General features: G+C 38.7%; 1 protein-coding gene across 1 annotated transcript in view; it reads left to right on the forward strand.

The window, feature by feature from the left end:
* Positions 1–19,158, forward strand: part of LOC139741815 (broad substrate specificity ATP-binding cassette transporter ABCG2-like) — a 113,118-nt gene extending 93,960 nt beyond the window's left edge. The window contains 5 exon segments of the mRNA XM_071652401.1: positions 759–883; positions 2,914–3,068; positions 7,122–7,211; positions 10,170–10,234; positions 19,011–19,158. Coding sequence (XP_071508502.1) covers positions 759–883; positions 2,914–3,068; positions 7,122–7,211; positions 10,170–10,234; positions 19,011–19,158 — 583 coding nt within the window.
* Positions 19,159–25,228: the final 6,070 nt, after the last annotated feature.

A 25,228-nucleotide genomic window follows, 5' to 3' on the forward strand; every position in this document is an offset into this window, starting at 1 on the left:
TACAGCCCCCGGAAAAAAAAAATCGAACATGTTTGATTCTCTCGCGACTCCCGGATCCATGGCTTCATTACATGAGATGTCGCAAAGACGTCTCCGCGAACTCTGCGACCAGGGAGACTAGAGTCGCTACCAGGTTGCCAATTTAATACATTCCCGAGCCCAATTATTAGATAATCATTTAACTTGTGTGTTTCCTTGCAACTAATATGATGAACATAAGACATTGCAGGGAAACACGCAAGTTGTGCCCGGTTCGATAACATTTTGTTAATCATAATCTAGTACTTTAGCAATGATTGACAGAGGTCAAAAAGCAGAATCTCGGTTTGGAAGTTGTTGTTTTTTTGTGTGTGGATGTATGCAAGTAATCTGAAGGATAAATAGTAGAAAATCATTATAAAATGTAAGTAACGTATTTATATATTTATTTTGCCACACAGCTGATCTTGAGGGTACCATGAATTCACACGAGTCAACATGTATAATTTGCACCGCATTGGGACTTTGAGCAAACCCTCTCAGTGTGTCTTGTTCAGAAAAGGAGAATGACGTTCACTGAATTTTTTAGAAGTTCTTTGTATCGTAAATCACCCATAAAATGCTAATTGATTCCAGTGATCCAGGATGACTCCTTGTCATTGTCGGGTAATTCCATCGACAGCGAAATTGATGATGTCGGAACAAACTTGGCATCTTGTTTAAGATGTAGCAGGATGAAGAGTATACATTTTGATGCATTCTCTCCCCTGTACATGTAGACACGAATCAGCAAGCGGGTTCTACAGGGTGTCTGCCTATTTTCTTGCCAAGGTTTTCTGCGATATTATCCCTCTTCGTGTAGTGCCTACAGTCATCTACTCTGTTATAACTTACTGGATGATAGGTGAGTAAACATCGATGGCTGTATTACTGGTGCCAAAATTAATCCGGGTGCGGCATGCTGGAACTGAATGAATGGTAGGTGAATTGTATACCTGTAATAGCTTCAGTGGCATTTGTTGTCTAGTCCTGATCTACTCGTCGGAGTAAAATAATGGTCACGGTAAAAAGTTATCTGTTGTGTTACGTGTATCTGAAATGACGACACGGCATTACATTGCCCCGCCGACAATATATGCAAAACCAACACTTACTCCGCCGGCAATTACTCCGCCGAACTCTCATATGAAATTTCAAGTGTATTTGATAGAATAGTATTGGACTTTGAATTATACGTGAAACTACGATATCCTGGTGATATTTAGATATCAATCAGAATCGTTTCGCATCCTTGTGAATTCTTTCTTGAAACGATGTTATGAAATAAATGTGACCCTGCATCACAAAACCAACATGGATTTTTAGTTAAGGGCCGATTCTGAAAACCCAGACTTTAAAATGATGTATAGCTCAATTCAAATGGACTCCCCTAACCTATTTAAATATTGAAGAAAAAAAAAACACTCTGGAACAGAGTGAATTGAGAAAAGAGGCTCTGAAGTACAGGGTCTATTCAAGCGCTTAATCTTTAACAAGCCGTGCTAGCTGTGCAATGAAATATATATACTTGTGTATGTGTGTGTGTGTGTGTGTGTGTGTGTGTTTGTGTGTGTTTAGGTTGTCCAGTCATTGTGTTGCCTGAAGTCTATAATTTCTTCCAATGTGAAATCTTCTGTGCCATGATGAGATGGCCACTGTAACTTACAGGGCATTCAGACGCAAAAATTATACTAGAACGGTATAGCTATACAAAAACGGTATAGCTATACGATGAATTCATACGTCTGAACGCTGACTTACGAAACGATGTATAACGAAACGACGTATGAAACGACGGTCAGAGCATCGTTTCGAACTACAGTAGAACTCGATAACGAATCAGCATTCCATTACGCGTCTGAACGTATGGCGACCATAGAATGGTATAATGGGCGAGGATTAATGGAAGCAAGCACGAAAAATGACCTTGTACCTGTCTCTCATGACCATAACAACATGCGCAGTAAGAAACTACACATCTGTACGACGTTTTTCCGGAATGGTCGAAATAAGCGTCTGAACGGTCTATCGGCTATTCGATGATTCTTTATACGTCGTTTCTTTATCGAGTTTTGGAATAAACTGGCTTGCGTCTGAATAGGGGGTTAATTGAGTGGGACTTTTTTTCGAATAAAGAACTCGGTAACGAATCAGCATTCCATGAGGCGTCTGAACGTATGGCCACCATAGAACGGTATAACTGGGCGAGGCCTAATGGGAGTGCGCACGAAATGTGACCCTAAGCTTTACCTGTCACTCGCGACGACGTCATGACCATAACAACATGTATTGCACAGTGGGAAAATGTGCATCTATTTGACGCTTTCCAGAACGGTCGAGATTAGCATCTGAACGGTCTGTCGGCTATACGATGATTCTTGATACATCGTTTCTTTATAATCTGGTTTAGTTCGACGATGCTCTTACCGTCGTTTCGTTATACGTCGTTTCGTTAGCCAGCGTTCAGACGCATAAATTCATTGTATAGCTAAACCGTTTTGGTATAGCTGTATCGTTTTATTATATATTGAATTGCGTCTGAACACCCTTTAAAAAAGGACATGCAGGACATGCTGGGGTGTCGATCCGAATCAATCAGACAAGGACCTCGGGGATAACAATCTTTGTTGTTTTTGTGGTTAGCCACCGCCAGCCTTGGCTGATAAGCGAGGGGAGGAATTTTATTTAAAATAATAATTATAACATGTTGCCGATTAAGTAATAATGGGGATATATGGAAAAAGGAAAAGTATAACAATCCATGTCAGACTGCTGGATTAGTATTGGGGTTATTACAATTACAAACCATTGCCGAGTACCCATCCAGTGGTCCATGTTCACAGTGGAATTTGAACCCTTTCTTCCAATATTCTGGTTGCATTCTTGTTTCCCAAGGTCTGCAGTCGTCAGCCGCCCAGTTTTTCATTTACTTCATGACCCTCCTTCTCGTCACTCTCGTCTCAAGCGCTATAGCCTTCGCCATCAGCTCCAGCGTCAGCATCGCCGGGATCGCAACGCTGCTTATCGCTGGCCTCTACGTAATCATGATGGTATGACGAGTTGCTGGTGTCCTGAAATAGTCCGAAGTGCCAGAGGCTGAACTGATTTTTTTAATGGTTTTACCATATTTTGAGGGTGCCGAATCCGAATCTGGCCGATGCAACCCTTGCATCCTTAAGAGTTTTGAGATATTAAAAATGGTGGCCACCCCCCCCCCCCCGACATTCACATGTATTTCTATATGAAACAATTGATGTGTGATTTTATTCTATCCCGAGGGTGCAGAATCCGAGTCAACATGATACAACTCTTGCATCCTTGACGGTTTTCAGATATCCAAGATGGCCGCAAAAATGGAAATTCCTATGTTTCGCGATTCTTGAAAATTGAAAGTGGGTGCTTTTACCCTATTTCGAGAGTATCGAATCCGAATCTGCATATGATAGAAGTGTTGAATCCTTGAGGCTTTTGAGATACGTAAGATCAAAGCCAAATTGCCATAAAAAACGAACATTTAAGCGTATTTCCTTGTAAATATATATAAAAACAGATGGTTTTATCCTTTTTCGAGGGAGCTGACGTTGAATCTGGCTGATGCTACTCTTGCATTCATAAGAATGCCAGAATGATTGCCAAAAAATTCAAATCCCAATAATATTCATGAACATTACCTCATAAACGATAGAAAATTTGAAATTAATTGATGATCCTATCCTATTTCGAGTGTGCTAAAACCGGTTTGATAAACTCTTGCATCTTTGTAAGTGTTGATTTTCTTCAATATGTCTCATAATAATGGAAATTCCTTTATATCTTTTATACAAATGGTGAAATATTGTCCAATGAAGTTAAGCTGGGGATTGTACCCGGAGTGAAAAGCAATATTTCATTCTTTTAAATACGAGTCATTCAAACAAATTTGTAAAATCAGCCAGAAGTAAGTGGTATCAGAAATGACCCATGTGGTGTTTATATACTGAAAAGATATAAACATTATTCTGAAACTTATGACCAACCCCCCCCCCCCCCCGCCAAGATACCACTGGTATTCTTACCTTATGTAATAGAAATACAAAATGGCTTTATGGCTGCCAAATACTCCATACCAAGCTACTCCACTTCGACTAGAGTAAGTAGTATGGCCTGCTGCCAGCTGCTGGTATAAGGGCCGAAACTTGTCTGGATATTTTTATGAATCTCGTCTCGAATGCTTATTAAACTTGTCCCATATTTTGATTACGTCATCAGAAATGGCTGAATTCATGACCACTATATATATCAATTTGAATCCTAAAGCGTTCTACGTAATTATAATATCGGTAATCGATAATACCCAATTCTTATAGAGACAAAATGTGAAATGTTTAGGCGCAGAATTATTGCTAATATTTTAATGGTGTCACAGAGGCATAATTGCTAAAAAGTTTTACTGACTCACCTAATTATTGTGAGCAAACTGGACTATTGTTCACAAGGAGCAACCTCACTTGTTAAACAGAAAATCTGATATTAAGACAAAAGCCAGACTGCGCGACAAAACCCTAAAATGCGCCACCTATCTGCTCAATGCTCATGAGCGTCACGAATAACTTGAATACCTTATCTGTATAAAAACTTAAGCTTTCAGGAAAGAAAAGGACTCATCGTAGGGGAGATGGAGGAGCTTGATCGGAACAAAATGAACCAAGGGAGACTGATTTTGGTTGTTTGCTAATTAAGTGAAATCCACTTGTTTAACAATCTCTGCATGAGAGTAAATTTTGACAAGTACTGATTAAGCAAGTATAGATCTTTCTTATTTTCAGATGGTTCTATGGATCATGAATGGAAACATAATCAATTTACTACTCCGTCGAATATTACACAACGAAAGAATGCTGGTCACACGCCAACCAGCATTGCTATTAAGGAAAAAAATATTTGAATCAGAACCTAAGGAGTGTTTTATTAAAAAAAGAACATCTATAGTTCAGTATTCAGTAATCACTTTCTCCCAAATTTAAAAAAGAATCACATGTGAAGCAATTTAACTAGCTAAACAAGGTAAGCAATAGATCATATATCTGTGGAGCTATATTGGCTTCCTTTTTTACCGAGCCATCTTTTTTACGTGTTTTTAGCATAATATGTCATTAGTCATTATATCTGTGTGTTTATAAGTGAGAGACTTTTACTTCCTCTAGAGAGGATGTCAGTAGCAACTTTCTCAGTAAACGCGAGAGCATCCTATGACGCATGCATTTTTGCGATATTTTGGTTCACATCAACATTGTGGCAACTATTTTGGATGGCAATTAGCTGATTTTACAAATGCCCTAAATTAGCCGCAGCCCTAACCAACGCCCTTAAGGGTGCAGCAGCTGCATCAACAAGATTCGGATTCCTACGGATCCTACTCGAAAAAAAAAAAGGTAGGACCATGAATTAACTGTCTATTTTTACCACTTAAAATGAAATACTCATATTGGAGTTCTCATTTTTTCTATTCTGGCGTCCATTTTGAATAACTCAAAATCCTAAAGAATGCAAGAGTTACATCAACCGGATTCGGATTAAGCGCAATCGAAATAGGATAAAACGGTCAATTTATTTTCAAGTTTGCAAATTATAAGGAAGTATTCATACTGCGATTTAAATTTTGACGGTCATTTTGGCAGCCATCATGACATCTCAAAGCTCTCTGAGCTGCAAGACTTACATCATCTAGATTCGATTTAAACACCCTCAAAATTGGTTAAACCAATCATTTTCTATTTCTTATTTACCATTTACAAGGAAATACATGGCAGCTTTTGATTTCGGAGCGCATTTTTAGCAAAAAATGTTGAATATTTCAAAAACCTTCAAGGGTGCAAGAATTGCATCATGCAGATTAGGAATTCCCACCCTCGAAAAAGGTTGGAACTATCAACTGCATTTTTTCATTTTTCACCATTAAGAAGGACATGGGAATTTCTATCTTTGGCGGCCATTTTGGCGGCCATCTTCAATATCTCAAAACCCTAATTGATACAAAAGTTGCAATATACATTTATGGATTCACCACCCTCGAAGTACGGTACAACTATCAATTACTTTCAATTTGTATCCATTTAGAAGAAAATAAATGGGAAATTATGTTTGGGGCGGCCATTTTGGTGGCCATCTTGAATATATCAAAACTCTGAAGGATACAAGAGTTGCATTATCCGGATTCGTATTCAGCACCCCGAACAGAGTAAAACCATTGATTGTGTTCATATTTAATCACTGAGAAGCAAATGCATGGGAGGCTCTGTTTTTGACGGCCATGTTGGCGACCATCTTGAATATATCAAAACCCTAAAGGAAACAAGGACTGCATCATCCAGATTCAGATTCAGCACCCCCGAAATAGAGTAAAAACAGTCAAAAAACATTGGGCAGACTGCAAAACAAGATTAACCCAAAAATCTGTCTTTGGCACCCAGACTAGAATATGATGTCAGAAATAACTAACACTGTAGCCACTGCCAGGCGCAACTTCATTCACTATTTATGATTTTCCTCTGTTTATAATGATGTGTTTAATTCTGGTTTGGACAAAGTCCTGGCGTGCCTATGAAAATATTTGTTCGAAATACACTGATTCCACTTCAGCCTGACATTTATAAAGACACTGTTTTATGATTAGACCATGTAGTCTTCATAGCTTGTAAAGATATCTGCAAGTAATTCATTTTACTCCTATCAAGCCGTGCATCAATCGACTAATAAATATCAAAGTTTAGATGATAAACATTGATGAGTGTGGCTTGACAGGTAAGTGCTGCTGCACAATGTGAAGGTTAAGTGTTCTATACTCATGCATGAAGAATAGATATTTCAAAAGAATCAAATGGCATGAGTTTAGTTGTAATTAGAAGAGAACCGGTAGTACTGACCAAACGAACGCCACTGGAGACTATGACAGCGCAAGGGTGAGAACTTTTGATTTCATCGTCGAGAATAAGCACATTGCATGATTTAAATTAGCTTCTCGATTTGTCTGGACCAAAACAATTCATTTTGTATTTACGAATGCAACATACAAAATGAACATATATGTATAAATCTTTATTCCCTATCATTTCCTTCTTCCTCAGATATTTGGTGGTTTGTTGGTTAACATCAGCTCTTTACCCGTCTGGCTGCAATGGTTGCAGTACCTCAGTATCTTCAGATACGGACTCAACGTAGGTTGCTTTTCATGTTTCTAGACATCTTAGAGTTAATGGAAGATTATGTCCTCCCTCCCTTTGAAACTCACCAACACAGACAGACACTCACTTTTTTTCAATCTTTATTTGATTTCTTAAATTTCACAAAACAAAACATTCATCTTAATGTATTCCCACTATATAATGGTCAACAATGACTAATCAACAACAACAGCAAAATAATTCGTACAGCTGACATTTGTAAACAAATTCACATATAACTACATGAAAGAAAAAAATACCCCTGCCAGCCCCTTTACGCATTCCCCTCCCCTGATTCAGTTCTAGGGTCCCCGCTCAAATCCCAATCCTACACTTCAATAAATTGTATTTATGAGGTATATTGAAATATAACATATAAATTATAATGTACAAAATATAATATTCATGCCCAGTAATTAATAAATATAATCACAAATTATAGGCATTAGCCGTAAGTAGCAATGACAAAAATAGCCCTTAACATTATGCCGCAGAGATTTGAAGCTTTACAAAATCAATTCTATCTCCTTACAAACGCCAGCCGCACTCTACAAATCACACTAATAACCTTCACTCACTAATCTATCCAAACATTTCAATCGATGAACATACTCCCACTCTATTAAATGCAAACCAAATTTCCCTCTTATAGTTGCCAATTTCTTTTCCTCTTCAGTACTTTCCCCTATTCTTTTCTGAATAATGTTAAAAAGATGGTAAAATGCCTGTATTTCTTGATTTAAAAACAATATATTTCAGCAAATTAACTAACAGCATTTACAAACTCAATTCTCGCTGAGCTACCGGACAGTCCAACAAAATGTCTACCCCATGCATACCTCGTATTTCCATAAGATTATGATGTGATATCATTATTCTCCGTATTTTTTTTTACTATCTGACATTGCAGAAATACATATTCATAAAATTCTATTTTTTTAGTACAAAAAAGACAACCTATTTGCAACAAAACTATATTCTAAAAGTTGCTTGTAAGTGTAAGTCAATCCATGAAATAACAAACTGAAATTCCATGTGTTTACTGAGAAGAGTTGTGGTTCTTGGTCTAACAAATATTTCATACATTTCTTCTCTGGTATGCTCAACATTATTAAGAACATCTTTTATCTTATGTTTAAATTTGTGCAAATCATTTATTTAAAAATCATACATTTTCCGTCTTTTAATTGTATTTTTGCCCTAAAATCTTACATTCTAACTCAGACGTTACCACATACACTCATCAAAAAAGAAGAAGAAAGTAAACACTTTTTGATCTCATTTTTTATAGAAGATTTTGATAAAAATCATTGAGGGAAATTTTACGCATTAGTGAACACATTCGTTTTTGTTCTCCAAGGCACAACAGTAAAAAAAAATGCAGAAATTGACATTTTTTCAATTATTTGTATATGACCTTTAAAATAGCATTGAAAACAAAAGACCAATTTAAGACAATGAGAGACAGGATAGAAATAGCAAAAGTAAGTATTCGTTGCCTTGTGTCCTTTATATCCTCAAACAGAAACAAATCGGTGAAACTGAAGGAGAAAAATCAGAATTTTCTGTCAACTCAAACTTTAAATGACATACAGAGTAAGCGGCAAAGATGGCAAAATGGACAACATTTCTTTGTTTCATTCTTTCTATTTTGAAATTTAAGAATTTATGCCATAAAGTCAAGACCCAGAGATTATTTTCAATTTTCTTAGATTTCAAATAACATTTCAAAATTCTACCATTTGTGTTATCACTATTGCTTCTTCCCTAATGTCATTTGAATTGGAATTTGCCAAATGATTTTTCTTTTTCCTCCAATATTTTTTTGCGTCTTAATTTGCATTTCTTATCGTGTTAAAATTGTCTTCTGTTGTCATGTTTATATGTTACCGTGCATCACAAAACGAACAAAAAGTCGCACCCCTTGATTTTACATGAGAAATCATAAAAAAAGTGAAATGGGTCACTCAAGTCAATCTTGATTTTTTTTTTCATATTTTCTGAAAGAGCTATCCTTCTTGTACATTATACTTTAGTTTGGAATCATAACATGAGTGGAAGGTGTATTTTCAGCAGTTTTTCTACAACGCTTTTTTTGGGGAGAATAGAATGATCAAGTATGTCTTAGAGTCCCCTTTTCATTTCGTGTAATCCTTTACACTTCACTTTCAAGTCGAATAACTTTTGAAATGATAACTGTAATGCTTTAAAAGTTGCAATAATTATGGAAAGAATGTGTTGATAGAGCATGTTCAATTTTAGCTTAATGTGATAATTCCTTCATTGTTGTTGCTCCGGTGGTTTACATCCTGTGTTTTGTCCTTTTCATTGCACAGCTAGCACGACTTGGTAAAGATTAAGACCCTGTACTTTTGAACTTGAACATGTTCAAAATCTCTCTGCGACGAGAAAAACTGCTTGCGACAATAAAAACCGTTTGCGAACTTTCTTGCAACTGTTTACGAACCCTCTGCAACCCTTTACGAACCCTGGTGAATCCCAATTTCGCTACATTCGCAAAAGTTATACCCCTTCATAAGTCTGGTTTCACCCCGGTGGTCATGGTTGTAGCTGCGTTCGTTGTGTCCGTTGATGGCGTTGTTTTTCTCCGTTTCTGTGTTCCTGAAGAGTCTGTTGTCTGAGTCTTTTCCTGAAGAGTCTGTTGTGTCCTTTTCTATTCAAGTGCGGGGTTTCCCGTTACTTTGACTGGCGGTGTTGTTTCGTCCAGAACTTTCAGTTCCCCGAACTGTCTGACATCTCTTTGGGATTTGCGTTCTTTTGATCTGATGATCGTTCTATACATTTATATCTGTATGTGTGCGTGTGTGTGTATGTGTGTATGTGTGTATGTGTGTGCATCTTTCAGAAGTTCATTATTCATGTTATAATGCACAAAGTTTTCTGGTATACTCATGTGTGACATTCTTCTTAAAACGATTGTTCCCTTTCCAGGCGCTTCTCATAAACGAAATCAAGGATACAGCATTCTGCGAAGATGTGGCGGAACAGACAGGATGGTTAGTCGAATATTTGCTGAAACATTTTAGCTCACCTGAGTCAGAGGCTCAAATGAGCTATTGCAATCATTCGTCCGTCATGTGTCATGCGTTAACCCTTTACATTTTCATCTTCTTTTGGAAAACCTCATAACACATTTTCACCAAAATTTGGCACGCAGCATCCCTAGGGATGGGTTGTCAATTTACTCCAATGTGTCCCACGACCCCCCCCCCCCCCCATCCCATCCCGATCTGTAGGGGACCACAAGGGGTTGAATCCTTACAAATAAGTAATCTTTAGAAATCTTCTGTAGAACCAGAAATCACAGATCTAGGTTAACGCTATATAAGAGAGTACATTGATGGCTGTAGTTTCAAGTTTGTTCATGGCAGGTCTTGGGGTCCAAAGTGGGCACAAATTTTACTTTTTCATCTTCTTCATGATAACGCATGGTAAACTTTTTACAAAATTTGGTCCCCCTGAGCGATCCCTCTCTCCCCATTCCCGGGGGACAAAGCCCCAAAATATTACTTTCTCTCACACCTTGAGTAATAAGCTATGTTAGATCTACGACTACATAGATTACTGTCTGCAATGTTTTGTCAGATCAGGGATGGCCCGGGCGGCCAGATTGGGGCTCAATTTCTACATTTTCTTTTTTGAAAATGCATGGTGACATTTTCACCAAACTCAGTAGGTATTATTGCTACCTGTTTAGAATATAATCTGTACAAATGGGCACCATTCCCCTCAATGAGGCCCCAAGGGCACACAAGGTAAAGGAATCAGTACAAATCTTCTTTTTTTTTTCTAGAACCAGAAATGATTAACTTATTTAGTGTTATGAGTAATTAGGTTGGTGACTGCCGTTTCAAGTTTGTTCGTGGCAGATCTTGGAGTGGGTCGGGGCTTCTAATAATTTGGGCCGAATTTTCACCTTTTCATTTTCTTCTTGAAAACGTATAGTTAGATTTCGCCAAACTTGGCTCAATGCCCAGGGAGTGGGAACGAGCAAACCTCAAATTAAGCAATCTTTGTGAAATCTTCTTTTCTAGAACCAAAAATGGCAAAGTTAATGTCGTGAAAAAGTATATTGTTGCCCGCAAATTCAAGTTTCTTCGTGCAAGTTCCGATGATGATGATGAGGGATCACATGGGGCCTTTTTATAATCTTCTTCGAAACACATGGTCAAATTTGTCACCAAGCCTGGCAGGCATTATCACTGTGGTGACAGAATGTATACTTATACAATGGGCACCATGCTCCCACCCGCTGGGAACCCCCAGGATCCCTAGAACCACCAACTATAGACATTCTTTTCATAAAAAGGATCGTTAAAACAAGAGAAAATCTGAGTAAATACATAAGTGCATGGATTTTCAAGGCTATTTATGTTAGAAATAGACGTGGTCCCATTACCGCCTTGAACGAATCGTGGCCCAGGTTTTTATATTTGATATTCTTTTTAAGATGCGTGGTCAGATTTTCAATATACTAGCTGATATTTCTACCAGTTTGACAGAATAATATCATATTGGATGGCTATGAATGGGACAGCAGGGAATATTGCACGTGTTATAACCAATGTTCCACGAATCGAAGATGAGTGCAATATTGGTCCTAACGAGTGCAATATTCCATGGTATTCCATAAATTAAAGCCATCCAATGTAATCATTATTATCTATAATTTTATCTATGTAAGGCAAAATTTGACTTACAGGTACCCAAGGGTGATAGTCTTGAGACACATAGGCGTCTAGATGTAATCCGGTAAAAATGGCTGCAAACTCCAGGTCCAATCCGAATGCAAAGGCAATGCGCGAAATTCGCTGGATCAACAATAAATATAAGTATTTAGCCGCTAGAGGGCTGTATCAAATGCTTATTTTTGATTGGTCGCCGTGTGTTCTGGCTATCACGGGTCGAGTTTCCGGTTGTGCTGTGTACTTCCGGTATATAAGAGTATACTCGGCTTGCGAATTGCTACACGGAGAATTCATCGAATTTTATCAGTTTGTTTTGTCGTTTCATCCATCATTATGAACGGTTCTGAGAACAGAGATTTGCAGAGGATGACTGTCCCCCAACTTCGTAAGTTTTTGACTGTCAGAGGCGTACCATGCAATGGTAAACGGAGAGACGAGCTCCTCAGTTTTGCATCGAAAGCCGCGACCACGTACGATGTGATACAGCCCTGTGATCGTGAAGAATCCCTGCGCAAGCGGCGTGGGGTGACCGCAGCGGATGGCTCCGAGCGTGACTTCAACGGTAAAGCCGTGAACTCGAAAGTTGAGCTCGCCGGTCTTCCGTCCATCTCTTCGATAGACATTTTTGTGTATCTGTCATCATACTGCGATATTATACAAATGATGCACAGGATAGAGTGCGTTAGTGGAGATGTAGCGCACTCGAGGGTATTTACAATTGTGAAACATGCACGAGGCGAAGCCGAGTGCATGTTGCACGCTACATTGTAAATACCCGAGAGTGAGCTGCATCTCCACTAACGCCACGAAATAATCCTGTGCATCATTTGTTTTATAAAATGGGTCGAAAACTAACAGCATTTTTCACGTACCTTTGTGGGTCAATACCAGTCAGCTACATGTAGCACTCGCTCAAGAGCCAAGATGTCCGAAGATGTTCGTCCAAAACATTTATTTTACGCACGTCGCACTCGGAAATCCCGCACATAATATAAGAGTATACGTACGCCACACGTATGCACACAAGAAAGGCCGGCCGGCAGCCCGAACTAGAAGTTGTTTACAGGATTGACAGCGCGTATAGTGGCGCGCGACGCACTTATAACAACTGATTGAGTGCGCACTGCTAGTGTAAACATTGTGACGTCAGGCCGTGCATGTTAGTGAGAAAGTAATACACGCACACGTGACTCATTTCAGCGCTTCCAACTGGCTACATTTTTGAACCCATTTTATAAATATCCAATATTTTACTTACTTTTGAACAGCGTGACCCGTTTGCACAATGATATCGCTTTCTCACAACATAAACACTAGTACATAGTGATCACCACTGCACATAATACAAACAGCTGTACGCTCGCGCGCACCGATACCGGAAGTAGGCATCACAACCAAAAGGCTAGAAAAAAAATGTCGCCACCATCGGCGAATATCTTACAGCTATTGTCGATCCCGCGAATTCCAAAGTTGCAAAACATGTCCTAGTAACACCAACGTATCTACAGGTCATAAAGTGCTCCAGAAAGTAGTAGTTAGTTGTCACATTGCAATTGTTGAGCACAAAAGGGCTCTGTTGAAACCGCAGATCTACTTTGAGTTTTCGAAGTTGTATGAGTGAGAGTAGATCTGCTGTATGTTAGCAACGGAACTGCAAGCTCTTTTGTTGTTTACGTCTCCTGTTGAATTAGTACAGTCCTTATTTATCTCCTCACACAAGACATGAGACTCAGTGTGATGTGTTTCAATGTCTTGGGAACTAGTCAAAGAGTACGATAAATCAAAGTTCAACTCTTGATCAATTTGAAGCCTAGATGCAACACTTGGGGCCTCAGTTTCTCCAATTTTCAGTGTCAGTGGGCGTGTTGGAGCTTTACTCACAGTTGCTGGCATCGTTGATCTTCTTGAGGGTGATGGCTTTTCAGGTTTAGAGCTTTTGGGGTCTGGTTCTTTACCTAGAGCTCTTGACGAGGCATTGGAGATGTCATATTTCTTGTCGTCACCAACTCGGCCTACATATGAAGCAAGGATTCCTTCGTTTCTATGACCAGAAACCTGACAAATCTCCCTTGATGTAAAGCCAGTCTTGTCTAGTATCGTAATGCATGTAGCCCTAAAGACAGTCATTTGTGTACACTCTATACAAGTTTGCAGTATTTGAAGTCTGCACCATCATAGTACCTAGTGTGTTGACCCCCACCGGACACTTCTTGTACCACGGTCCTGTGGATGGTGTAACCGACTTAGGGGTTTGAAAGACTGCGTCACAATCAGGGTTGAGCTTGGAAATATACTTTTTGAAAAACGCAACAGGGCCCTTGTCATCCTGTGTTTCGTACATTCCACCCCCATCAATTCGTGTGGATCGACTATCCTCTCGAGTATTTTTGTCAGCTCATCTCTTGCTTGCGCTACATGTTCACGGCCATCTAAGTCAACATAAACTTGGAAGTGATCCCGTTTCAAGTCCCTTAGATTTTCACGGCCTCTCCTACCGATGTTGATCATAAGTTCAAACCATACTTTTCTCTGTAAACCAGTTGGAGTAGACTGGACAAAGGAAACTGACTGGTACAGTGTTGTAATGTGGTTTTCATCAATCGAGGAGTGGTGCACATTATCCCCCTTACCTAGTTTTTTAGCTGCACAGTTGCTGCTCGGTGGGATACATTTGAGTTGGCAAATTCACTGTCTCTGATGATATCTATGATTCCATGGTAATATGCGTCTTTCAAGTAGCGATTAGGACCAGCACGGATGCCAGAAAGTGAAGTCGTCGTATAGAAATCCCCGTCAGCTTTCCTTGCTTCCAAGGAAAATTCCGAACAACGATCAAAGCGATGTTTTTGTCAAGCTTTTGAAAGTCCTCATTTTGGCCTCTTTCCCGCAGATACGATCGGAACAACTTGACGGCTTTGTTCGTAGCCGTTCTTGTGTTTTTGGCGTCTTTCTCGCGCAAAATAAAACTGAAATCGTCCTCAGTTCACTAAACGAATCTGGACCTGGAGGCTTCCATTTTGTTCGCAAACTCTTCGCAAAGTGTTTCAAATCTCGCACAATGACACAACACGTACGCCTTAGCGATCGATCGTCTGCAAGTTTTACATGCGAACTCATGGGATACTAGCTGCAGCTATAGAATGTAACACTCTAGCTTGTGATACACAGAAAAAAAATGGGTGTCTCTTTTTATTGTTTCACAACTCATGTTTTCAATTATTATTATATTAGGTTATAATTGTATAGTATTAGGTTATGTTTTAAGTATTGTGAAAGATGATAGAATGCTTCTGTTGTAAACAAGTAGTTAGTAATATGCTTGGGAGGGTGTCTTAAAAGTGAACGAAAGGCAAAGCTTTGTATCTCGACTTCAATTCGAGATGCCTCTTCAGTTCTTCGGTTTTATCTTCTCTTTGAAAATGCTTGGTCAGATTTTCACCAAACTTGGCAAGGATTGTCGCTAGGGTCATCGAATATTCATCTCTGGAAATGGGTACCATCCTCATTTGGGGGATCCCAAGGGGCCTAATGCCTCTGGAATGGGGACAACGCCCCCAAATTAAGGTTGTCTTTGCAAATCTTCTATTTAGAACCAGAAGATATAAGCCATTTAGTGCAATGAGTGCTATGCTTGGTGACTGTTTGGAGGGGTGGAAAACTAAAATTAGCCATTTTTCACATTTTCATCTTCTTCAAAAGACATGGTCATGTTTACACCAAACTTGACAGGTGTCATTGCTAGAGTGTGTACAATGCCCATTGAGGATGGGGAGGGAGAGACAAAGCCCCAAATCAAGGAATCTTCACAAATCTTTTTTAGAACAAGCAGTGATACGCTAAGTTAGTGCTATTATTGGGTAATTTGGAAACTGCCGTTTTAAGTCACTTCATGGCAGTTCCAAGGGGTGGGCCCGGAGGGACCACTACACGATTTTTCTTCTTCTTGGCAACTCATCTCAGATTTGTTACCAAACTTGGCAGAAATTATCACTAGGTGGCAATATGCGATATACAGAATATTGTTTGAAACCAGACAAACTCTGAATAGATTCATCATAGTAGGTTTATTATAGTAAATGTACTTTCAAGGTAATGTCAAATCCTGGGATTGGACGGGGATCGAATTTGGGGCTAGTTTTTAAAGTTTTTAATATAATGTCCAAATGCACCCCATGCCCCCGTGAAAGCCCTCAAAGCGACTCACCACCAAGTTTCCAATGTTCTCAGGTAATAGTCTGCAAGAATGCGTGGAAGGTGAACTTGAGAAACTCGGGTGATCGCAATACCCCCTGGTGTCTTGTTTGATATTCTACGTCGAGGAGAGGATTAGTTAAGAATATGGTCGTTTTACTGGGATCATCCCACGAGACCGACACCCACGAGTCATACGGTCCACGAGACCGACATCATAAATAGGTCCATGAGTTATACAGCCCATGAGTTATACGGCTCACGAATCATACAGCCCATGAGTTCGACACTACACACAAAAGGCTCACGAGACCGTTACCAAGCAAAGAAAGCCCACGAGACCGACACTACACAATTAAGGCTCACGAGACCGACAGTATGCAAAAGAGGCTCACGAGACCGACACCAGGCAAAGAAAGCCCACGAGACCGACACTAGGCAAAGAAGGCTCACGAGACCGACACTAGACAAAGAAACCTCGAGACCGACACTAGGCAAAAAAGGCTCACGAGACCGACAGGACGAACAGCGCCATCTACATGTCAATTACAAATATCTACCTGTACAGGGTGTTCCGTTAGGGGGGAAATTATATACTGGCGGGTGCAATTTCGTTAGGCTGTCGAGCGACATATTGTAACTAACTAATAACAGCACCATCTACATATCGTATTTTTATGTGTGTGGCTTTTAGGGGGCAGTTCTGTCACGCTACGGGGAGCGACATTGTTGCCGTTTTTTCGAAATAAAATTGTCCTCTTCATGGTACCAACCACCAAAAAAATGTTCGACAAAATTATAGAGGACAAGAACGATGGATGGTTTATTTTCGCCCTTTTCTTTCTCGCTTCACAAGTTAAGTACGCCTTATTAGATACCCTATCTGCCTGCTTATACCCGCCTGCTCAGAGTTTAATTCGTTGTTTTTTTCTTTAACTATGTCGTATCAAATTCAACAGATGATTTTTTTTTTCAAATCGCAGCGATTCCCCTCGGTTTCAGTGGCTTGTGTTTGTAAAATTTTTCTTCTCCAAACGGTACATTTTTTTATGAAATAGAAAAGTTGTCATGGGTGCATCTTCTTTTTCCGAATTCTTAACGCTGTCTTAATGGACGATAACATTATTTTCTGTGAATTTATACAATTTATTTTCAACGTCTTTGCAGATGACTACCCCCCCCCCCAGATCATGTAAAGCAGGTGTGCACTACAACACTGACCATTTTGTGAATAATTTTCTTGTAGTGAACTTCATTTCATACCTGGGTATATTTCTAGTTGGTTGATCTGAATGTCCATCATTTTATTTTATTTTTTTCTAAGTCGGTGTCTACCGGTCTCATGCACTTTTACTGAATTTTGTTTATTTTTTCGCAAACACTCATAAACGCAAACACAATTAAAAATCTTGAACCGTTCAGGGGGTAAGGGAGGGCAATTGACGAGGTAATACCCTAGCAACTCCCCTTTTCCATCTCTTATACCTTCTTTATGCCATTATCTGGACACCCTATACAGTTACTTGGTCTATAGGTGGTGTTGTTCATCCAGTCGGTCTCGTGGGCCTTCTTTGCCTTGTGTCGGTCTCGTGAGCCTCTTTTGCCTAGTGTCGGTCTCGTGGGTCTCTTTTGCCTAGTGTCAGTCTCGTGAGCCTTTTAAGCGTAGTGTCGGTCTCTTGGGCTTTCTTTGCTCAGCGTCAGTCTCGTGAGCCTTTTGTGCATAGTGTCGAACTCATGGGCTGTGTAACTCGTGGGCTTATTTTACTTGATGTCGAACTCATGGGCTTTATTTACTTAGTGTCGAACTCGTGGCCTGTATAACTAGTGGGCTGCTGACTTGTGAGCTGTATGACTTGTGGGCTTTATGACTTGTGAGCTGTATGGCTTGTGGGCTGTATGACTCGTGGGTGTCGGTCTCGTGACGTGCACCCGTTTTACTAAGGGTAGCCTCTTTGTTTTGGTCACTGAGGGTCCTGCTGTTGTTAATAACCTATTGGTACTAGGTGTTACAAAAAAATTCCCACTTTTGATCCCTAGTGGTTCAAAAACTATGTATCAGATGACACTGACATTGATATGAGTGATAGCTAAATAGTGTACAAATTTGATGAAGGAAATTTAAAAACGAAAGCATGAATACGTTTCATTAAATTCAAGATTAATTTTTCAAGTAATGGTTAAGATTTTACTCTATCTTTACTTTATAGATAATAATAAATTATATTTTAACTTTGCACAGGGCCAGTTGGAGTGTATTGGAGTGTGTCGTGAACCCCAAACGATTGCCGGGGTTTGAATGCCTTATTAATTGTTCATGAGGAATTCCACTATCACAGCTGGTTTTTATTCATCCTGAAATGTAGTGTATGCACATAGAAACAGATGCTTACTTTTTTCTTATTCATGCATTTTACCCTTTGCCATGAATTCAGACTAGCGGTGCCTAAGGCAGTCCATCGTGAATTATTAATCAATCATTCATGTGCCTTGGAGCAACAGACCATAAGGCTAGTCAGCTGAGCTCTAAAAAGGTGGTATTCATGTCCAGTGTTCACGTTCATTGTAAGCACACACTCACATACACATCATAGGTTCCTGTCTAGTTGTTCAAAAATCTTGTTCAAAAAAGTGCACAACGGGATGCTTTCGGATCCGAGATATCCCGTCATACACCTAGAGCTATAGACCCTATCCACGACACCACAGTGCTCCAATTTGACAAAATAGTTCACGCGAAGATATGAGCACCAATCAGCTGCTAGACAATGAAATGATTCTGTTCAAATCCGGAGATAGTCTCGACAATCACACAGTGTATCCATGAACATGTCCGTATGTAGGTGTACAGATGTGCATCGAAAGATTATGATTATGACTAATCCTTTCGTGGCAGTATTCCTGGAACAGTGTATCTCAACGAACAGGGTATTGACTACAGCGTCTGGGGGCTGTGGCAAAACGAAATGGCCCTCGGCATCATGACTGTCGGTCTCCTCGTCATCGGCTACATCCAACTGTGGAGGATGCCCAAGCTCAAGTAGTATAGATGAGCCCCGGTAAAGGAACTTGGATCCAAATTGTGGCTCACATGCATGCTATGGGTCGTGTTGACGGTATTGCCACAAATGCGTTCATGAATCTCTGCTGTGATGCAGAGCTTGAAATGACTAACCTCGGGTAAATGAAGTAATCGCTGGTATTATTACACGGTGAGTCACAATACGAATTCATTTACAAATATTCCCACACTTCAAGTAACAACATTAGCGCCAACATAAGAATTGATACTACGTAGGAACTGAATTATCATTTGTGACCCTGCATCACTAAACCATCAAAAAGTCACCAGACATGGATTTTTAGTTATGCGTAGATTCTGAAAGAGCAGACTCTAAGCTTTAAAATGATGTATAGGTCAACTCAAAATGACTCCCCTAACCTATCTAAATACTGGAAAGAAAGCACACACTTGGAAAAGTGTGAACTCAGAAAAGAGGCTCTGAAGTACAGGGTACATTCAAGTGCTTAATCTTTACCAAGCCGTGCACGCTGTGTGTTAAAAGGGACAAAACACAGGATGTAAACCACCGGATCAGCAACAATAAAGAGATTATTAGATTAAGCTGAATTAAGCTTAATTTGGCTTACTCTATTAACACATTCTATCTACGATTAATGCCAACTTTCAAAGTAGTAGCATTATCCATTCAAAAGTTATTAGACTTGAAAGTGAAGAGTGTTCTAAGGATTTCAAGAAGTGAAAAGGGGCCTCTAAGACGTACCTGATCATTCTACTCTCCCCCAAAAAAGAGTTGTAGAAAAACTGCTGAAAACACATTTTCCCATTCATGTTATGATCCCAAACTAAAGAATAATGTAGAAGAATGATAGCTCTTTCACAAAATATAAAAAAAGAAATCAACATTGATTTGTTGACCCATTTCATCTTTTTTGAGTCTTTACGTAAAATCCAGGGGTGCGACTTTTTGTTTGTTTTGTGATGCACGGTCACATTTGTAAGTGAATGGAATTGTTCTCAGAACGAAGACCAGGCACTGTTGAATTAAAATATATGAACGGAAAATCTATAGGGAATATTGCGGAGTCCGTTTGATAGAGATGTGTGAAAAGCCAGCTCGGAGTTTAATAGCACATAACCATTGTGCACGTTGGTACAAATGACCTTTCTTTTCTCACAGTTGGTAAGACACTTCACTCGTTTTTAAAGAGACATATTGTGTGAGCTTGCCTAATGTGACAACTTATGGAATCCATTTTCACACAAAGAATAAACGTGAGACGACCGAATGACCAGAATGGTTCGTTAGTCAACACTTGGGGAAGCATTCCTAACATTGTTTTGCATTGAATGCATAAACAAACATTTTTTTTTAATCAATATTGCCACATATCAGGCTTGCGGGATGTCTGGTGGTTGTGCTAGCAATCTACTATTAATAAGAGTTATATAAGTAATCATATCACCGATGCTTATCTCAGTAAATTTATGACTAAACATGAATAAAGGAAGATATAACTTTTTTTTCTGCTCATGCCAAAGTGGAACTTCGAACTGCTAATTGCTATGAACTTGATTATCAATAACCGTGACAAAATCTAGTTAGCAACCAGTCAATTATGAAGCTGTGAAGTTGAGATTAAATTTTGAAGTTGACGCAGTAAATGCAGTTATTGCAGCTGGCAGATGTCGCTAACGGGAGCCTCAAAAGCTCTATTCGCCATTTTTGAGAAAATGTCTCTTCAACAGCACCCATATAGCATGTATGGATTGTTCGGGCCAAAAAGTACAGAATCGCACGCTGTTCGTGAAGTAGGAACACTCTCCCGATTTTAGTAAGTTCATGGGCGGGTGCGATCGTCATTAGATAGAAAACAAACCGGCGGATGATTGATAGATATTTTTGCCTCCGTTTCATTTTCTGCTTTTCAGGGGGCATACAGGAAAAGAGATGTATTCAGGACCTCATTATGGCATAAAGAAGTGGCATTCCTGCCTGATCATGAAACAGAATTGAAGAAATTCTTTTACTTTTAAACCAGGAGCTGGCTGCTGGTCAATTTACCCCACCAAGCCTTAAAGGTTTGACCCCTCAGAGTTGCTGGGGCCACCCTCCTCATTAAAAAAAAAAAAAATGCGCGTCAGCCTGGTCCCTGAGGGCGGGTTCGGCCCCCAGGGACCCCCCGAAAAGGGCCCTTGGCGGGTGTAATTTACCCCATGGAGCCCATGGACCAAACTTGGCCTAAATGAATGTCCTATGGGTGTACATAATCAAAATATAAAACCTGACAAAATATCTGGTCGGGAAAGGGGTTGCCAGACCGCTTGTTTGCAGGTACAAAACCTCGTTTTTGGTCAAGGAGTCTGCGCCAAGACTACACTGTCACATAGGCCCTGTACTGTAGCGTCCCCCAACAGTCTGACGGACAGTGCCAGTTAGTGCATGTTGTAGTCTTGGCGCAGACTCCTTAACGCTCAACGAGGGTTTGTGTCTGCAAACTATCCGTTAAACCCTGGGACCCAGGGTAGTTTGCATCCAGAAATTCACCACTTTTTTTTTCAATGATATTTTATTGATTTCATTCAAATCATTCATAAATCAACCCATTTTGGGTGTAACATGAGCATAAAACAGTACGAATGCCATTCAAAAATACAAATCCATTTGTCAACTTATACTGCCGATCATCTCTCTTCAACATAACAACTCGATTATAAATCAATCCTACTGACCATTTGAAAGTTTGACCATTGACCATTTGAAAATACTGAAAGTATTGACATGTACAAAAAAAAGAACCTTTGACTGTACTGAATCATGTTACTCACACTTAAAAGGGTATATACATAAAAAAGCAACAAAAATACGTTATACAAAACTAGAATGAAATCATTTCATTGAATATCAAATTTCCATCCCCACCAACCCCGATTCACTAAAACCTACCCCACACCCACACCCACAACCACCAAACACATACACCCACAACCACCACAAACATACACACCAAACACCAACACACATATTCACCAAACACATACACCCACACACCACACACACACACACCCACACACACAACCATACAGCCCACACACAAAACACCCGAAGCGATACCACCTTCCTTCCTAATGAAAACGACTTCCACATGTTGATTGATACGTAAAACATACCAGCGTGTAATGGACCGTATGCAGAAAAGCATCGTCCGCCTGCACCCAAATACCGCTCGAAATTCACATTCAAAATCATCAAATAAACCTCTTCAAACTCCTAATTACTGATAAAATCCTATAACCTTTATGCCAACAAAAAAAAACTTACCCCTCCCCGCACGCGGCCAATAACACATCATATTGCCTTCATTACTGATAACTACGCTGTACTAAAAAAAAAGAAAAACAAAACAAAACAATACTTAAGCTCTTGTTCCAGAAACGTTTTCCCATTTCAGCAAATGTAATCCCAACTTATTTCTTTTTAAAGCAATTTCTTTCTCTTCATCCCGAAAACTCATTATTCTTTTACAAATTTCCTCAAAAGTAGGAATTTTTCCCTCCGACCTAGATCTAAATATAATATATTTCAAAATGAAAATTATTGTATTATGTAGTTTTATTTTTGGATCCCTTCCCATAACACCAAAATGAACATCTCTCCATTCTATATTTCGAAGATCTACCGTCTCAAACCTATCTATCATTTTCTGCCACAAATTCTTAAAATACACACACTCCCAAAATAATTGTTTATATGTTTCTACCGATTGCTCACAAAAAGAACACCGGTTATTTGCAACAAAACCAAACTCAAAAAGATTTTCTTTTGTATAAACAACTCCATGTAATAATGTATACTGAAATTTCCTAAGTTTTGTTAGAAGTGTTGTCATTCTTGGTCTTAAAAATATATGTGTAATTTCCTTCTTCGAAAACGAATAATCATTTTGGCCATCTTTCATTCGTAAAATATACGATTGCTGTAAACTTGTAACTAAGAGTTCATACACCTTTCTAAATGAAACATCTTTCAATAAAATTACATTTTCAAAAAATTTCAAAGAAATATTATATTCCTCTTTATCAACAGAATAAAAGTCATATATATTTCCCTCAAATTTCTGGCTTCTTACAATAACCTCCCCTATTTTCCAAACTTTAACTATATTTTCACTATCTAATCCTAACCTGTGAAAATGTACTGCTGATCTCATACAATCTTTTTCCAAAATTTGCTTTACTAAATAAATATTCTTCCTATACAAATTTTCACAAAAAAATCATTTTCCGTCTACACAAATAATCCTTATTATTAAAAAAAAATCGGATTAATCTTGCCTTCTAAATAATTCCGGTTATTCTCCATTTCTTGCCATGCCCTCAAAATTTCTAAATAAAACAATGGTACTTTAAGCTTTAATAATCGTATATCATAATTACACAAAAATATGAATCTTCCTCCCACAGTCCTAAAAATATAATAAAAAAAAAGTTTCCATCCCATGAGCTTTTCACCGTATAACAATCGCTTCAACCACATAATTCTTTGACTCTTAACAAATAATTCAAAATTTGTCATTCTAAGACCACCCTCACTATAATCCTGATAACAAATAACCCTTTTAATTCGATCTTTACCATTCCATATAAATTCAAAACAAATTTCATTAATATCTGCCACTACCCACTTTGGAACCTCTATTGATGAAGAAACATAATATAATTTAGACAAAGCATATGTTTTAAGCAAATATGTTTTTCCCATTACAGTCAAATCTCTTTGTCTCCACCATCCTAAAAGTCTTTTAATCTTACTCAATATCTCTTTATAATTCAATTTTTCTCTGACCTTAATATCCAATGCAAAATACACTCCTAAAATTGTCATTTCAGTTACAACATTGCCCATGGGTAACCTTTCATATCCTCCCTTTTTCTTCCCTATCCTCATTACCTTTGTTTTATAAATATTTACCTTCAAACCACATAATTCATAAAAATCCTTAAACATTTCCTGTATTCTGATAATTGATGACCTATGTCTAACAAATAAAGTCATATCATCAGCATATAAAACTTGCCGAACCTCAAAATTCTCAAACTGAATACCTCTGATCCCATTATCCCTTCTCACCGCCTGCGCCAAAATGTCCATTACCAACAAAAACAAATATGGTGATAATGGGTCCCCTTGCCTCACCCCTCGCTTTATATCAAAATAACTTGTCGAAACGCCTCCGTTCATAACACAACTACTAATTCCATTATACATGATTTTTACCCAGGAACAAAATGACTCACCAAATCCAAATAATTCCAACACCTTAAATAGAAATTTGTGCGAAACTGAATCAAACGCTTTTTCAAAATCAACTGCTATCAAAAATGCCTCTTCTTCACAATAATTATTACAATAAAAAATTATATCATCTATCAAACGCAAAGCCTCACCAATATACCTGTTTTCTATATAACCAACTTGATCCAAATGAACAATCTCATGTAAGACTCCCTTTATTCGATTTGCCATTATCTTGGAAATCATCTTATAATCCGTGTTCAACAAAGTAATCGGTCTATAATTCTTTATAAATAATGGATCTTTGCCCTCTTTCTCAATCAATGTTATTACACCTTGTTTTTGAGAAGTTGCTAAACAACCTTTCTCAAAAGCTTCATTAAAAACTTCAACCAATAAACTTCCTATTTGTGGCCAGAATGTAAGATAAAATTCAACTGTAAATCCATCATTCCCAGGTAATTTATTTAATTTCATACTTTTTAAACACTCCCAACATTCTTCTTTAGTCATTTTTCCTTCACAAAAACTCTTACTTTCATCACTTAATTGAGGAATATCTTTACAAAATACACTTTCTCTGAAATCATCACACACCAATTCATATTCTGAATACAGATTTCTATTAAAATTTCTAATCAATCGCATTATTACATCCTTCTCTTTAATCACATCTCCCTTATCATCGCACATTTCCCGTATAACCGTTTTCTGTTTGTTCGACTTGAGCAACTGCTCAAAATACTCTTGATTCTGTTCACCCTCTTCATACCAGACCACTCTTGACCTAACTTTT

The sequence above is a fragment of the Diadema antillarum genome, unplaced genomic scaffold (genome assembly GCF_040938485.1).
Source record: "Diadema antillarum isolate AM-2024a unplaced genomic scaffold, OU_Dant_1.0 seq00000955_RagTag, whole genome shotgun sequence".
NCBI lineage: Eukaryota > Metazoa > Echinodermata > Echinoidea > Diadematoida > Diadematidae > Diadema > Diadema antillarum.